The sequence below is a fragment of the Zootoca vivipara genome, chromosome 7 (genome assembly GCF_965207765.1).
Source record: "Zootoca vivipara chromosome 7, rZooViv2.hap1.1, whole genome shotgun sequence".
NCBI classification, from domain to species: Eukaryota; Metazoa; Chordata; class Lepidosauria; order Squamata; family Lacertidae; genus Zootoca; species Zootoca vivipara.
In genome coordinates, this window is record NC_142590.1 from 42,930,261 (window position 1) to 42,947,733 (window position 17,473).

The following is a 17,473-nucleotide window of genomic DNA, read 5'->3' on the forward strand; positions in this document are numbered from 1 at the left end:
GTCGGTCTGCGTTTCAATTCATTTTAATCTTTAGCAATTTCTTATACGTTTTTATATAAATTTCATATCATATCAAATCTTTCGTCCCTCTTATTACTTCACTTATTCTCTAAATCCACAGCGTCTATAGAATTCTAAATCTCATCTTAATACACAATTTTAGCATATTTTTTCAAATATATTTTGAAATCTTTTTAATCTTCTTCAGTTGCTTCTTCTCCCCGGTCACGGATTCTCCCGGTCATCTTAGCCATCTCCATATACTCCATCATCTTCATTTGCCAATTGTTGACTGTTGGTAGTTCTTGAGACTTCCAGTTCTTGGCTAATAGTACTCTTGCCGCTGTTGTGGCATACATGAAAAAATTAACATTTTTCTTAGGGATCTCTTTTCCAACTATACCCAATAGGAAGGATTCTGGTTTCTTGGTAAATGTGTTTTTCAACACTCTCTTCAGCTCATTATAAATCTTTTCCCAGAAATCTCTTACTAATGGGCAAGTCCACCACATGTGGTAAAAGGAACCTTCGTCTTTCTTACATTTCCAACGCTTGTTATCTTTATTATGATACATCCTAGCTAATTTTACTGGTGTAAGATACCATCTATACATCATTTTCATTATATTTTCACTTAAAAGACTACACGCAGTAAATTTCACATTCTGTTTCCATAGTTTTACCCAATCTTCCATCAGAATATTATGTCCCACATCCTTTGCCCACAATATCGTAACATTCTTTGTTTGTTCATCTTTCGTATGCCACTCAAGCAGTAACTTATACATTCTGGAAAGTATTTTTGATTTTGGTTCTAACAATTCTGTTTCCAGCTTTGACTTTTCCAATCGAAAACCAACTTTCCTATCCATTTTAAATACTTCATTAATCTGATGGTATTGGAGCCAATCATTCAGTTTACTTTTTAACTGTTCATATGTTTTTAACTTGCATTGGTCTCCTTCTTCTATTAACAAATCTCTATATTTTAACCAACCGTTTAACCAACCGGTTTCCATATTCAATCTCTTATGTGTTTTAGCTTCTAAAGGTGAAATCCATTTAGGTGTTTTTCTTTCTAATAGATCTTTATATCTAATCCATACATTATACAATGATTTTCTAATTATGTGATTTTTGAAGCCTTTGTGAACCTTCACTTTATTATACCACAAATACGCATGCCAACCAAATGCATTATCATATCCTTCCAAATCTAATACATCAGTATTTTCTAGCAAAAGCCATTCTTTCATCCAGCAAAAGGCAGCCGCTTCATAATAGATCTTTAGGTCTGGCAGGGAGAAGCCCCCTCTTTCTTTACTATCAGTTAGAATCTTATATTTAATCCTGGGTTTTTCCCCCTGCCATATAAATTTCGAAAGCGTCTTTTGCCATTCTTTAAAACATTCCATCTTATCAATTATTGGCAATGCTTGGAATAAAAATAACATCTTTGGCAATACATTCATCTTAATTGTTGCAATGCGACCCAACAAAGACAATTTCAGATTTGTCCAAGTTTCTAAATCATTCTTAATTTCATTCCATAATTTAACATAATTATCTTTGAATAAATTCAAATTCTTAGCAGTCATATTCACACCCAGGTACTTCACCTTCTTAACAAATGACAAACCAGTTTCATTCTGTAACTTTTCTCTTTTGATAGAATCTAAATTCTTATCTAAGACTTTGGTTTTACTCTTATTCAGTTTGAAACCTGCCACACATCCAAATTCATGTATTTGCTCCAGTGCCCTAATTGCACTGGATTCTGGATCTTGTAAAGTTAATACTAGGTCATCTGCAAAGGCTTTAAGTTTAAATTGTTTTCTCCCTACTGTTACTCCTTTAATTTCCTCATCCTTTCTAATCAATGAGAGTAAAACCTCCAGGACTGTTATAAATAACAAAGGGGAAAGGGGGCACCCTTGCCTTGTTCCTTTTTCAATTCTAATTTCTTCTGATACCACATTGTTAACAATAATTTTAGCTTTTTGCTCCGAATAGATCGCATTTACTCCATTCAGAAAATTCTGGCCAATCTCCATCCTTTCTAAATTCTTTTTCATGAACAACCAAGAAATATTATCGAAAGCTTTCTCGGCGTCTATGAACATCAATATGGCTTTTGTATTTTTCTTTTGCTCCAGCATCTCTAAGATGTCCACCACGTTCCTTATGTTGTCTTTCATATGTCTCCCAGGTAAAAAACCTGCTTGGTCGTGGTGGATAATGTCTTTCAAAACTCTTATCAGTCTGGAAGCCAAGATATTTGCAAATATTTTGTAATCCACATTTAATAATGAAATTGGGCAATAGTTCTTGACTTGGGTTCTATCCGTGTCTGGTTTAGGTATCAGCGTGATGTAGGCCTCTTTCCAAGACTCCGGTGCCTCCCCACCTTTCAATATTTGGTTGCATAAGTCCATTAAAGGCTGAATCAGCCAATCTTTCATCATTCTATATTACTTTGCTGTTAGTCCATCAGGTCCTGGTGCTTTACCCAGTTGCATTTGCATTATCGCTTGTTCTACTTCTTGTCTCAAAATTTGTTGGCTAAGTAGGGATTTCTTGTCTTCGGGGATTTTCTGCAAGCCATTTTTATCCAGAAATTGCTCTATGTTATCCTTATCTTCCTTTCCTCTTTTGTACAGCTGCTTATAATATTTTTGAAAGCATTTTCTGATCTCAGTCGGGTGTTCCAGATTTTTCCCTTCTTGAACGAGGTTTGTGATGGTATTCTGTTTCTGTCTTTTTCTCAATTGCCAGGCAAGTAGTTTACCACACTTATTTGCAGAATCAAACAATTTTTGTTTCATCCATTTGATTTTCGATTCAATCTCTTGATTGACCAATTAAGAAAACTGTGTTTGTAATGCTTTTATTTCTTTTTGTATCTGTGTATTCTTAGGATTTCTTATATATATATAACATTATAGTGTAATGGACAAAGGAAGGAACCCAAATAAGTGGTGCCCAAAGTAAACACTTTGAAACCAGTGGACTTAAGTTAATCCAGTGCATTTATTTCAGAATATGATCTGGTAGGATAAAAGGAAGCATGTTGGGTTGAGAATGTAAAAGCGATGACTGAACATGTTTATTGCAGTAATAGCTGACTGAAAATACGGGGGGGGGGAATCTATATTTGGAAGAGGTGCCATTTCCTGAACCAGCTTCTGTAGAAGTGTAGTGCATATTATTAATATTAATAGTGCCTACCAATATTTATTGGTAGGAATCGAGAGTCCTGAAGCAGACATTACTACTGTGGCAACAGCAAGCATCAGTGGAGAGCCTTCAGCTTCAGATATATCCCATTCATTGATCGGGTGACAAGCTGTGGCATGGGAATCGGAAGGTTGGCAGGATCAGGCAAAAGCTCAAAGTGCTGGAGTGTCAGGGCAAGAGCAACCTTCATTTCATTCATGGCAAACTGTTGTCCAATGCAGTTCCTGAGTAGAATAAAGGGCAATATTACATTACAGACAGAAGAGCATTCTGCAGATGGTCAAATCAGTGCATTTTCTGATGTTGCTCCTTCACTTTTAGATTTCCCTCCCCAGAAATGAATGTCTGGCACCATCTTTGTTCTCCTTTGTTTGCCCAACCCTTTTAGGCTTTTGAGTATATATTGTTTAATGCTGGCAGTTGATTCTGATTTGCTGTGGACTCATCCACAATTTTATAAGCCTTGAGCACAGTTGTGTCTTTCATGGAAGATTAATGTCAAAGTCTCCCGTTATGGAGGAAACAGTGCAAAGTATAGGTGAAAAAATATTTACCTTGGCCCTGCAGCAAAAGGCAAGAAAGCATATGGGTGGCGATGCTTTGAATTCTCTGTGGAGAATCTTAGAGGATTAAAATCCTATAGCAGAAAATAAGTCATGGAACTTTGTATTAGAATGGCAACAGATATAGTGGAAGAAAGAGCTAAAGGAAAAAGGGACATTCACAAAAAAGAATACTGTTCTGTACCCACTTACCAGGTCATAATGCCCATTGAGCTCCATGGGGCTTAGTTCTGTATAGGATTATAGGACTGCACTCTTAGCAATATGTTTCCCCCAGTGTAATCTGAAGGAAAATTCCTTCATATCTATAAATGCCTGGGCCAAATGAGACATGATGTTAATTACATCGGTGTGCATGTTTTTAAAACTGGAAAGAAAAAAAGATACCAACAGTCCAAGAATGGCAAGAAAAATTAATAGAGTATTTAAAATTGGCAAAACTAACAGCAATAGTAAGAAATGTACCTAGGCGTAAAATAATAGAAGAATGGAAATATGTACAAGACTATCTGGAAAAAGAGAACATAGAAAATAATATAGTAGCGTGTCTAGAATAGAGATATAAAAGGAGAGGAAAAAGGGTTGAATAATAGAAAGAAAGTAAATAAAGAAAGTAAAGATAAATAGCAGAAAGGGAGATTAGGTAAAGGGAAGCGTGTTGCAAATAGTAGGAAGGAAATTTTTATCTATTTTCTTTTCTTTTCTTTGATCCATGTGCTCTTTTCACCATTATTTTTTTTCTTTCCTATTTTTCTTTTTTCCTTTTTCTGGACTTTCATTTTTCATTTTCTTTATGTAATTTAATTATTGTGATTTTGTATTTATCAGTTGTATTATGTTGGAAGAGTGGATTTGAAACATTTATGATTTATATGATTTATTTGATTTGATTTAATTTAATATGATTTAATTTGATTTAATTAATCCTTATGTTTGTATGAGTGGATTAGATATGTATGTGATTATATGATTTATATGATTTAATCAATTTTTATGTTGGTATGAATGGTTTGGACATGTATGAGCTATATGATTTAATAATTTTGTATATTTTTTAAAGATCAATAAAGTATATTTTTAAAATTAAAAAAAGAGGAAAATTCCTTCATATCTATAAATGCCTGGGCCAAATGAGACATTATGTTAATTTCATCAGTGTGCATGTTTTTAAATCTGTATACAGAGTTATTGTGTTGTCAGATCAGCAACAGGCCTTCAGGGGTTGGGAGGGAAATGCTAACCTTTCCCCCCCTGCTATGGTGCTGATGTTGCTCCTGAAGTTGCTCTTTGAATGGAGAGGGAAGCCTACACAGTTCTTGTAAGCAGCACTTTAGGGACTTGTGGGTGGGTGTGGGTGGATTTTTGGCAGAACACTTCCATACGTCCTGATCTCCATAGGCCTTTCTCACCTCCAAACTGGAATACTTCTGGATGCATTTAGTAAGGTAAAACAAGCAAGAAACTGGTAAAACAAAACATTGGGATAAATCCACATATCTAGTCAAATGTTGCAGTACCAGTGAGGCAAACAATTGGTCTCTTTTCTTAAAGAAATTTTATGTGTCTATGGCAATTATTCTGATGTTCTCCACCATCTTTTTCTTAAAGCATGTCGTCGTCATCATCATCATCATCATAATTTATTATTTATACCCCACCCATCTGGCGGGGTTTCCCCAGCCACTCTGGGTGATTTCCAACAGAATATTAAAATGCAATAATCTATCAAACATTAAAAGCTTCCCTAAACAGGGCTGCCTTCAGATGTCTTCTAAAAGTCTGGTAGCTATTTTTCTCTTTGGCTTCTGATAGGAGGGCGTTCCACAGGGCGGGTGCCACTATTGAGAAGGCCCTCTGCCTGGTTCCCTGTAACTTGGCTTCTCGCAGTGAGGGAACCGCCAGAAGGTGGACCTCAGTGTCTGGGCAGAACAATGGGGGGTGGAGACGCTCCTTCAGGTATACTAGAAAATGTCAACTTCTCTCAGTCTCACCAGAAAGGTCAAGACTTTTCTTCTTTTATTATTACCTCAGGATTGTCCCAAACCTCAGGATTTCTGTGAAGACCGTAAATATCCAATATTGTTAGAAAGCCTATGAAAAAGAGAGAGACACATCATCTATTATCATTTCATCAGCAGTGATATTATGTAATCTGAATTAATTGCTTTCCAGTGGCATTTAGCAAACATTCATTCCCCATAACTTGCTGCAAAGACAGGCAGATTTTCAGAGTTGTTGCACGGGTAACCAGGAAGATCCTGCACAGAGTACCGGAAGGCAGCTGGAAAGCATACGACTGTGCTTTCCTGGTCATATAATATTTGTTTGTTTGCCCAATGAATTCATTTAGGTGTAGGTGGGGCCTCAGGAGATGATCCATCTAAGGCTTAGTAGCTCCAGAAAGTGTCCACCTGAACACAGGGGCTGTGTACCTCTGTGTAGGCATGCACACCTGTGTGTGTCCTCCACATATTCCCTGTGTGCATGAATGTGAGTGTGTGCATGCAAGAGTGTGAGGTGGCCGCATCACAGTTGTCAGTAACCCCACAAGGTAGGCCAAGGGTGAATGTGGTCCATAAAAGGTTAGCCACCCTTGATGGAAGTTTAAGAGAAAGTGGAATTAAATAGTGAAGACAGGGTAAGAATGAAGGTGCCAGAGGAAGGAATGAGTTCAAAAGAAGTCTGCAGAACAGAGAGAGGGAAAGCCTACCTTTTGGTAAGCTTCGTCCATCAGCAAAGGTCACAGGTGAATTCAGTTCTCGTGCTATGAGAGGTACTGGAGGATAAAGCCGAAGGCTCTCCTTAATGCACATGGTGCTGTACGTCATCTTTCCCAAGTCGTCCCTTAAAGACACAGCCCAAAATTGCCAGATTTAGGTCTCATAACCATTTATTAAGGGACGCAGGTGGCGCTGTGGTAGTCTTGGGCTTGCCAATCAGAAGGTCAGCGGTTTGAATCCCCGTGACGGGGTGAGCCCCCATTGCTTGATCCCAGCTCCTGCCAACCTAGCAGTTCGAAAGCACGCCCCAAAGTGCAAGTAGATAAATAGGTACTGCTGTGGCAGGAAGGTAAACAGCGTTTCCGTGCACTGTTCTGGTTTCGCCAGAAGCGGCTTAGTCATGCTGGCCAAATGACCCGGAAAAACTGTCTGTGGACAAACACCGGCTTCCTCGGCCTGTAAAGCGAGTTGCGTGCCACAACCCCAGAGTTGTCTGCAACTGGACTTAACTGTCAGGGTCCTTTACCTTTACCTTTTACCTTTTTAACTGTTTATTAAGATATAGCAAATAGGGTTCAAGAGCATAGGAGAGCTTCCCTGGAACCTAAGCAACCTGAGACTTGTGGTCAGAGTACTCTGATTGTAAAATACTCTGCACTGTTGCTGTCCCTTCATCTTCTCTTAATTTTTGAGAAACCCCATAACGCAGGAAATAAACATTTAAGGTTGAGCAATAATTTAGTCTGACCATTGAATATCCTCCTGTCGCCCAAGAAGCTCCATGATCTCCTCTCTGCATCTCTGCTGATGCTCAGGGTTCTGGGCCATACAATAAAAGAGCCAAGAGATTCCACTAGCTGTGGTATCATGACCTTCAAACATGAATGTGTCCACTTCTGCACGTATGTCTTCATCCGACAATGGATTTCCATTTTCATCCTAACCGCACAGGGAACATAGCGTATTATACAATTGGTGAGATCCAATATTTTAAGTTCTCCAAAGACCTTCCTCCTCCCCCAGCTCACATCAAAGAAGGGGGAGGTGCTTCAGAAAGCAGTTTGCCAAACTGCTCTCTGAAGCACCCCCCCCATTAAACAGCTCACCTGGGCCACCGGCCACCCATGATGCTTGCTCACTCATGTGCCTACCCGCCATTCTGCCATCCTGCTGTACTTGACATGGCCACCTGTCAGCAGCCACACAAACTGCAAGTGTGATGACAGCCTTACCATTTTATGTATATACTAGTATCTTGAAGCCCGTTAAAATAACGAGTGCTAGAACAGTGAGCTAAGGAAGGAAGGAAGAAAAGAGGGAGCAGGAGGGAGAGAGGAAGGAAAGAGGGGAGAGAAAAAAGGAAGGGAATAAAGAAGGAAAGAATAAGAAAGAGGGAGAGAAGACAGAAAGGGAGAAAGAAGGAAGGAAGGAAGGAAAGAAAGAATAAGAATGAGGGAGAGGAAGAAAGATGGGAAGGATGGAAGGTAGGAAGGAAGGAAGGAGGGAGCAGGAGGGAGAGGGGAAGGAAAGAGGGGAGAGAAAGAAGAGTAGGAAAGAAGGAAGGGAATAAAGAAGGAAAGAATAAGAAAGAGGGAGAGAAGACAGGGAGAAAGAAAGAAAGAAAAGGAAGCGGGGGGGGCGCTTCCATGATTCGGCGCCAGAAAAGAGCGGGAAGGGACCCAGGGGCAAAAAGCATTTCCCGCGCAGCGTGAGGCAGCGGGTGTCTTTTTTTAGGAGAGGTGCGTATAGCCTCCTCAGAGTTGCGCGTTAGCGGGGAGGGTGCTGAGCCGCGGCAGGAGGAAGAGGAGGTGGCGGCTTGCCGGGTCGGCGAGTCCTGAGCCTCTGGGACGCAGCAGTGCTCTGTAGCACTTTGAATCCTCCTCCTCCTGCCGTGGCTCGGGGCGCTCCACGCGGCGCTGCTGGGTGCTTTGTCGGTGCTTCAGCAGCAGCAGCAGCAGCAGCCAGTTCCAGGCGCCAAGCCACGGCAGCAGGAGGAGGATTCAAAGTCCTACAGAGCACTGCTGCATCCCAGAGGCTCGGGACTCTCTGGCCCCTCCCACGGTGCTCTAGGCTGTTTGTGTCCCTGCGTCCGTTGTGTGCTTCCCCTGACGTCGTCGCGTCTCCCGCCGCGTGCACGCACGCCCTCCCGCCTTTCCCAACCCACCTAGAGCTGAGCCCGCCTTGCCTCATTCTTTTTACGGCTATCTTAACCGCCGGGTGGGGAGAGGGGTTGGGATGCGGCGATGGGGTGGCGGTGGGGAACGGCGATGGCGGTGGGGTGGGGGTGGGGAACGGCGGCTCCATCGCACGCTCACGTCACAATCCCTCGCGGTTCCTTTCCCTCTTCCCCTTGCGCCGTTAGTCGGGAGGCAAGGCGCGGAACGGCGGTTTGGAGGGGAAGCCGTTGAGGGAGAGAGAACTGCATTCCGCCCCCCCCCCAGCTCGAGGGCGCAAGTGAGTGCGCAGGGATTGCGCTCTGTGCGTCCAGTCCCTGTGTCTGTGGGGCACATGCGCAGTAGCGCAAACCCAGGGACACAGGGAATACTGGACGCAGAGACACTTGTACTTTATTATATAGGATTACAGACCATGGGAGTTTTGCTTGGGCTATGTCATCTGAACCGATTAGTGATGGCTGGAAAAGCCCTTAGCAATATAGCATGCATAGGTGCATTATTTTTGCAATGTTCACCTTTGCACAAAGCAGAATATCCAGGAAGTCCAAATGCCTCTTCTTCAGAATCTTTTCAAGCTCTTTCTCATTCTTGAGGGAATCCTTCCTCTCTCTTATTACCTTCTCTGCATTGAAGACACACAGTATGAAATGAATAAAGCTATGCGCAAGAGGCAAGCAAATATATTTAGACTGTGTTATGCTTGTGGTAACAAAGCCTTTTGTTAGCAGAGCTCTGAAAAGGAAGCTTAGGATGATCAGTAGCTTAAAGAGCTAACGGTCTCCAGTCCAAATTTCAGTCCACACTTGGGAGCATTAAGGCTTCCGAATGCTGTTTTCTGGGAACCACAGGAGGGGAGATTTCTCTTGTGTTCGGGTTCTGATTCCTGGTTTCCCACAGTGAGAAAGGATGTTGCACTAGAATGGGCTATTGGCCTGAGCCAACAGGCTATTCCTATGTTCTTAGAGAGAGTTACAGGTAGGTAGCCGTGTTGGTCTGCCGTAGTTGAAACAATTTTTTTAAAAAAAAAAATCCCTCCAGTAGCACCTTAGAGACCAACTAAGTTTGTTATTGGTATGAGGACTTTTCGTGTGCTGAAGAAGTGTGCATGCACACGAAAGCTCATACCAATAACAAACTTAGTTGGTCTCTAAGGTGCTACTGGAAGGATTTTTTTTATTCTTAGAGAGAATTATCATGTTGGTATTAAAGCTTCACATAGGAGAAAGCTAAAAAGGAAAAGAGGTCCCAGAATATAGGGAAGATAATAATCCAGATGCAAACTCTGCCCTTTTATCTGCCAGGTTTCCTGAGGGTCTTTTCACCTTGCTGGACATTTAAAAATTCAGTAAAGGTTACATGATCTCCAAAGACAGTTGCTAGAAGCCAGGGAGAAATCCTGAACAGGAATGATGTGGGAAAAGGACAATGAAATATGAGATATGTCTCTGGGGACAGATAGAAATGATTAAATTGGCTGCATTCATGAAAGATTCTGAGAAGTATAGGTAAAGGTAAAGGGACCCCTGACCATTAGGTCCAGTCGTGACCGACTCTGGGGTTGCGCGCTCATCTCGCATTATTGGCCGAGGGAGCCGGCGTACAGCTTCCAGGTCATGTGGCCAGCATGACAAAGCCGCTTCTGGCAAACCAGAGCAGCGCACGGAAATGCCGTTTACCTTCCCGCTGTAGCGGTTCCTATTTATCTACTTGCACTTTGACGTGCTTTCGAACTGCTAGGTTGGCAGGAGCTGGGACCAAGCAACGGGAGCTCACCCCGTCCCAGGGATTCGAACCGCCGACCTTCTGATCAGCAAGCCCTAGGCTCAGTGGTTTAATAAGAAAGATATATTCATTATGTTAGACAAATGATCAGATTTAAGGGTTCCAGAAAGAGAATTCATGTTATTATGAAGTATAAGATGAATTAATAGGAAGGTAAATATATTGCCAAGGTGCTGGTTGATTTCAATGATAAACCCTAGTCTCTCTAACTTTTCTAAGATGACCAATTGATAAATTATTATTTTTAAAAAATTGTCTTGTGCATCATACCAATACTTATACTTATAATAATATCTTTATTTCTTTTGAATTTTTTTATTAGGAAATAAAATTATATATTAGCTCAGAAGAAGAAGAGGAGGGGGGAGGAGGAAGAAAAAAGTTCTTGACAGGAAGTAAAAAATACATACCTGTGTGATGGTGGGCTATTTTGCAAGCTTTGTAAAACTGACGCCCTTTGGAGCTCAACCGGTAAATGAGATCATTGTGATGCAATGGTGTTTTAAATCTCTGATAAGCCAGGAACCCGAGATCAAAAACAGTTCGAATATAGGAATTTTCTCTGTGGACAGTGAGAAATGGAAACCAATAAAACACAAAAAGACAAAAAAGAAGATTAGATATATATAGGGCTACCTCTGAAGACAGTTTCAGAAACTTCAGCTGGTGCAGTGTTTGGCGGCATTGTAGCTCACCAGGGTAAGATGTTTTGAGCATATTGCACAAATTCTGGCCTGACTGCACTGGCTGCCAATTAGTTTCTGATTACCTGGTCCCTTCCATGGTGAGCTAAGCCTGGCAGGGCAGCTTACTCTATGGTCTTAACCCCTTCATGCATTAATTAGACTTAAGCATGGTGGTTAGATGAGGCTGGTTATCTCACAATAAGAACAAACAAATTGGTCCAGAAGTTAGAGGAAGGAACCCAGGGCCACCCATTGAAGCTGACGGTTAAAAGAAGCAACACAGACAAAAGAAAAGTTTTCTTTATGCATTTAAACTATAGAAATTATTCCCCGAAGATGAAGGGATGTCCATCATCCTGAATGGCTTCCTTAACCATATGCAGATCGCAGAGGTGACTGCAATCCTAGGCTTGCTTCTCATGACACAGAAAAGAAGGTCTGTATCTGTCTGTGACTCCCACCATCTCTGAATTAGGCATTTTATACTGACCTGTCTGTTTTAGCATTTTCCTGGTAGCTGAAGGCACATTTCATAATAGTATCAAGAGTCATCAGGCTGACATGTTCGAACATCTCCACTGATGCTGTGGGGTTGTTGAGTTCCAGCTTTCCCCATATATCCTAATATTTTAGGAAAGGGGAAAAAATGAGAATAGAGAAGTCTCCCAAATGATTAGATGATTCATTATTAGAGACATCACCATCTGTTCATCTTGAAAATGTGAATGAACTAATTAAAGACAATATCAAGGTTCACAAGTTAATGAATTTTAGAATTCTATGCTGCTGCAAACTCATTGCCTGCGACCCAAAGGGCTGCTCAACTAGCTTCACACTTCAATGGGGGCTTATGACTCAAACTTTTCAAAAGATCTTTGTGGTATGTCAGGTAAAAGAAAAAGAGAAATTAGAGGCCCCCTGAGTCTGCTCAAAGCAAGACTGAGATCATCAAGGTGCATGACCTACTTCTTAGACTGGTGCTGACCTCCTGAAACTAACAATGACATTTCTTACCAGCATATCTTGGACTGATTCTGCCATAAGAGGCACATAAGGCTTCAGAATATTGTAATGGAATCCGGGAGTCAGCAGTTTTCGGTGCTGCTGCCACTTTGGCCCATTCAGGATTAGAAGCCCCCTTCCTGCCAGGGAAAGGGAGAAAAATGAGGAACAGAAGCCAAAGATAATGTTGTCTTTCTTAGGCACATACACCAGGGTCACGTGGTAAATTATCCACCACAGATGACAGGGTTTAGAGTAGAAGGATCCACCCAGTACTATATTCGACCCATTGAAGTAGGCACTTAATTGCTGGAACAATTCAAGTTAAGAATCTATTTACCTACTAAAGGATTTCTGAAACATGGAATGCAGTGTGTATATTTCCTTACAACCCGAAAAGTCCATATTCATAGACTCTATAAGGACAGATTTTTGAGATTTTAGGGAAACATACTATAGAGTCTGATTCTTCAGCAACATGGGCAGAAATCAGTTGGCCAAAGGAATAAAGCTGGCATTGAAGCCTCCTGGAAGGCACCAGCTTAACAAATATCAGTAGCTTCCTGTAGACCACGGGTGTCAAACACAAGGCCCGGGGGGCTAATCCGGCCCGCCAGACATCGTCATGTGGCCCGCGTAGCCGCCGCCGACATTAGCAGCTAACAGTAGTTCTGGAGCCTGCGATTGGCCGAGGGTCAAAACCGGGGGCGGGGCTGCAGGCGGAGGCTGGGGCGCTGGAGCCGCGCTGACGGCTTTGGCCAGGGAATTTCAATTTCGAATGAGGCTGAGGGAGGCGGTGGCACAGCGGCCAGACGGGGAAGTGAGATGCAGGAGGAGGAGGAAGCCCGCCGAGGAGATAGGAAAGCCCTACAGGCGCCGCCAGCAAAGTTGGTGCCGGGACGGAGCAGCGCTGGATTTTTTTTTGGCGGGCTTTGCTGTTGTCTCCGAGAGCGAGTGAGGCGGCACTGGGGAGCCGCCGCCCGCCACTTCCCTTCCTCTCCTCGGCTGCATCCGGGAGTTGGGCGAGCGAGCGGGCGAAAGGGACGCGGAGTGAGCCTGAGGGGGAAGTAGGCGAAGCGCAACAGCCGCTCTCTTGATGGAGCCGGGTTTCTCTTCCCTCTTTCCCCGTTTTCTCCTCATAGACACTCAGGAGGGTGCCTGGCTTTTGCTCTGCCCCCCACCCCCGAGCCGCCCTTTGGCTTCTCAGTTCCGGCGGAGCTGATCCCCGGGGGGGGGGCGGCCGGGAGGGAGGCGGCGGTGACGGCACGGATTCCTGCTCTTCCCGCTCTGCCGCCTCCTCCTCTCAGCCCCTCGTGATGTAGGGCTCCAGATGGAGTCGCCTCGCAGTTTGAGTAGGTGGGAGGGGAATTTTTTTGGGGGGGGGAGGTTTTCAAGCCTCCTCTGCCTGCAGTCCCGGTAGGGAGAGGCGGTGGCGAAGACGACAACAGCGCCACCAGCAAAGTTGGTGCCGGGACAGAGCAGCGCTGGATTTTTTTTTGGCGGGCTTTGCTGTTGTCTCCGAGAGCGAGTGAGGCGGCACTGGGGAGCCGCCGCCCGCCGCTTCCCTTCCTCTCCTCGGCTGCATCCGGGAGGTGGGCGAGCGAGCGGGCGAAAGGGGGGGGGAAGAGCAGCTCTGAGGCGAAGATGCACATCCGCTGGGGCTGCCGCCGCCTTCCTCCTCGGGAAATCCGCTGCCCTCCCTCAGCGCGAGGGGAAGGGACTCTGGCGCTGAGGAGGGAGGATGCAAAAGCAAAGCAGGGAGTTGGCGCTGCACCACATGTTCCTGCCCCTCTCCAAAACATGGGGGGGGTGCAAGGTGTGGCATCCTGCCTAGCGGGGTTTGGGTGTGCGCAGGGCAGGAGAGGGAAGCCCTCTTTCCATCTGCAGGTTTTTAATCCCAGCAGTGGCTTTCTCCTTCCTGTCAAAGGTTTAGTTGAGCCCCCCCCCAAGCCGTCGATCCCCACCTTTAGTTCAAATTTCCCTCGTTTACATCCCCTCCCACACACGCGCCACGACGCAGGAATGTGATCCGCGTGGGGGAGGGAATGAGCTTACATTATTACAAAAAACAGTAATAATTGAATGCAGTGACAATAATTTATGATAATAAAGAGTGGACACATAGTCCTACAGACACAACCGGCCCTTTGAGGGTGACCAAACTGCTGATGCGGCCCCCGATGAATTTGAGTTTGACACCCCTGCTGTAGACCCAAAGGAAGTCTGAACTTTGGAAGCTGTTCATATATGTATATGCTTCATGCAAGAATATCACAGTAAATACAGGAATACATAAAATTAGTGAGAAAAAATACATACCAATCCATGGAATTAGGAATTTGTATATTATAAGAGGTTTAGGATCTGAATAGTGTAATAAATGAGAGACAATGAGGTTAGCATGAGATGATACAGTATTTGTGAGAACAAGTGCAGATGTTTCATTTGCTAAATTGCACTCTGTTGCCTCAATCCAGGGAATTCTTATGGGCACCCAGAGCTCCCTCACTTGCCTCTCCTTGTTTTTCAGCAGCCAGATCCAATGCACATTCCCACATCCTTGCACATGTGAATTAAGACAAACAACCTTTGCAGGCCCAGCTTATTCCAAGGTGTGACCATTTCCTTGCCCAGCCTTGGGGACTCCAGACATTTGTTGGGCAAATAGTTGTGCTTCCCCCCAATTTCCAAAAGGAAATATCCAATTCTCTAATGTACCTGTTGAACTTTGTAGCCTGCATTGTGCCTTCTCTACCAATCTGATCTGAGCATTAAAGACTTGGGTAGAACTAGAGCTGGGAGTTGGAGCTCTTTGCCTGGCAGTGAGGGACTGGTGGTAGTTGGAGTTCAAAACATCTTGAAGGTTGCTTTAGGATGCCCTTGAAATATGAATCACTTACATTTATATCTCGATAAAACCAAAGAGCAGAAGAGCAGTGCAACTTGCTGCACGAATAATTTTGACAGCCTCTAGCATATTCATTTAACTGCATGATCAGAGGAACATAAGTTTCTTACCACCTCTGCTGTACACTGTCTTTGTATATTCAGGGTGGTTGAGGCACAGGAAAGCCAAGAAATTTCCATACCAACGTGGATAACAGTGCGGGTACTTTTCTGTCCATGCTGCCGCGTTCAGGAATTCTTCCTCAGGCTTCATCTGTATTGGTAACCAGTTTACATCTTGGTTATTGTGATTAAATGTTTAGTTCAGGATGAAAACAGATAATCAGGTAATGTAATAGTGTATAATTTTCAGCTGGGATGCATATGTAACAAAGAAATAATTCACCCACTTGGCTCAGTCCTAAAACCACAGTCTTTTTAAACCTGTTTCTTTCTATTCGACATTGGCCTCCCCTTATCAATTTCATTTCATTGGATAAGAGAAACAGATCCATCACAAATGCAAACTGTTGCATGCCAAATATGGGAGTCGGGGAGTAAGGGTTGAATATGGAACTCGAGATCAGCATATTGGGGAGGCCACAATACGTGGCAATACCCTGTTCAAAATTTCAGCACTTCAACAGGAAAATGAAATGGATATACATGTGAGTCAAAGTCCACCTCAATAAGGTTGTGGCCTTTCCCCCCTCCCAAATTGTTGTCTTGTCAAGTATGTTCCTTTACACTATAACTATTGCCTTCACACAGTAGGGAGGGCACTATGACTAAGCCCACAATGGCCATGTATCCGGTTCCTAGTGGGCGGCAGTTGCGGCCCCTTGTTGGCGGCCCTCCATTCAGAAGGTGCCATGAATCATGTCCCAGTGACTAGCTATTGTAGATTCCTTGGGCAAATCAAAAGTTCCAACAGTCCAATCATGTGCAGCCAATGAGTGGAGCCCAGTCTGCTGACCCAGCACAGCCGTCCCCAAGCCAGCTGCCTTGCAGGTGCCAGCACACTGAATGGCAACATTAATGAAGCAGCACATTTGATAGAAAATAGCCTTTTAGAATGTGACATGAAGCTGAGGAAACACTCGGCAAGAAAGTAATTATTCTGTGTCACATCATAAAGTTTAAATCCACTGATTTCATCTATCTTTCTGTGTTCCTGATGTAGTCTTTGCATGCCAACAACAACAAAAAACAGATTTATCCTTGTGATATGAAGCAGAGAAAGCACTGTGGTAGGATTCCTCTGATCCACAATATGAATTGGAACCAGAGCTCCAGAAAGTAGTTATTCTGTGCTCTACTCTTTAGGCACAACTGAACGGTGGCAGGTAACACAGAATCCAGTCAATTTCCAGTTCCTTATCGAGAAATGCAATTTCGCAAAGAGAGACCCAACATCTCGCCAGGAAAGTCAGAGAATCCCTTACCATGTGGATATGGCCATATAGCCAGTGGCTTGGAGGTCCTGGGAAACTCCTAAAACCCTTGATCAGTTTCTGCCTTGTCTGAAATAGCTGGATGGCTTTCAGAGCCACGCAGGTGAAGATCAATGCCACAGTCCAAAAGAAAAACCAAGAGGAACTCCCCGGTAGCCAGGACCACAAGAGATTGATTACAATTTCCATAACCAGCTGCCTGCTGCTTGCTTTGCTCCAGTAGCTAGAATAAGTCCTCAAAAGGTTTGCTGTTTTGCTGGCTTTTTTCTTGTGAGTGGCATCAAATTACCAGAACAACTTTTTGGCAGCTGGTCCTGCAGGAATCTGGGAACTGTTTAAACCTCCACCCACACACTCTAATTACTTTCACCCATTGGGTGCTGATGAATCCTCCCCTTTTTCTCACTTCAGAGCTGGATCAGATCACTGTTATTGGGAAATGCTGTTTTAATTAACTCCATGCAAGGTGAAAATGTACTTTATCCGTGGAAGTATTTGGTACACCCAGAATTCACTGATATTCAAAGAAGATATCACAGTGACTTCAAGGGAGGACTGGTATAGAGAAGGGCATTTGATAGGGAAGAAAATATTCTTTCGGTTTTATGTTTGCCTCTTATTTTGTGCAGTGTTTCTACTGAGCAATAGCAACTGCTTCCAGTTGGAATAAATGGTGTCAGCCAACCCCTGCTTGAGTTGGGCTTCCCTCATCATCTGCATGGACTGAATCCTATACTTTTGGAAAAGGCTCTATCAAGCCAGAGGCATCCCATGAGCCAGTCTCCCCTCAGGAACTGATGTCTACCAGTAGCTGCAAATTCCCCAATAGTGATAGGGGACATATTTGATTCAATTTCCATCTTTGTTTTTGTTTTTTAAATTGAAACAATAAAATACAAGAAACAAAGCACATTATTCAAAATTTGCCTTTCTCCGAATTTTGCAATGTAGTTCTCCAACATACAC

The 17,473-nt window shown here is 43.4% G+C and overlaps 1 protein-coding gene across 4 annotated transcripts; it reads right to left on the reverse strand.

Moving 5' to 3' along the window:
- Positions 1–207: 207 nt before the first annotated feature.
- On the reverse strand, positions 208–16,826 carry LOC118088222 (cytochrome P450 4B1). Of its 4 annotated transcripts, none has more exons than XR_004692963.3 (13): positions 16,499–16,825; positions 15,186–15,327; positions 14,487–14,531; positions 12,180–12,307; positions 11,656–11,786; positions 10,890–11,041; positions 9,213–9,319; positions 7,269–7,459; positions 6,511–6,644; positions 5,827–5,891; positions 3,792–3,874; positions 3,229–3,461; positions 208–343 (listed from the first exon to the last, which is right to left on the reverse strand). XR_004692963.3 is itself a non-coding variant. In XM_035121568.3 (12 exons), the coding sequence occupies exons 1-12, from the start codon at positions 16,694–16,696 to the stop codon at positions 3,293–3,295; spliced, it is 1,545 nt and encodes a 514-aa protein (XP_034977459.3). In that variant the 5' UTR covers positions 16,697–16,825; the 3' UTR covers positions 3,012–3,292. The 4 variants fall into 4 exon arrangements, 2 of the variants coding, with proteins under 2 accessions (XP_034977459.3, XP_088530209.1); XR_004692964.3 differs by lacking the exon at positions 208–343 and adding an exon at positions 3,993–4,115 and having other exon boundaries at positions 3,413–3,461; positions 16,499–16,826; XM_035121568.3 differs by lacking the exon at positions 208–343 and having other exon boundaries at positions 3,012–3,461.
- Between the last annotated feature and the right edge of the window lie 647 nt (positions 16,827–17,473).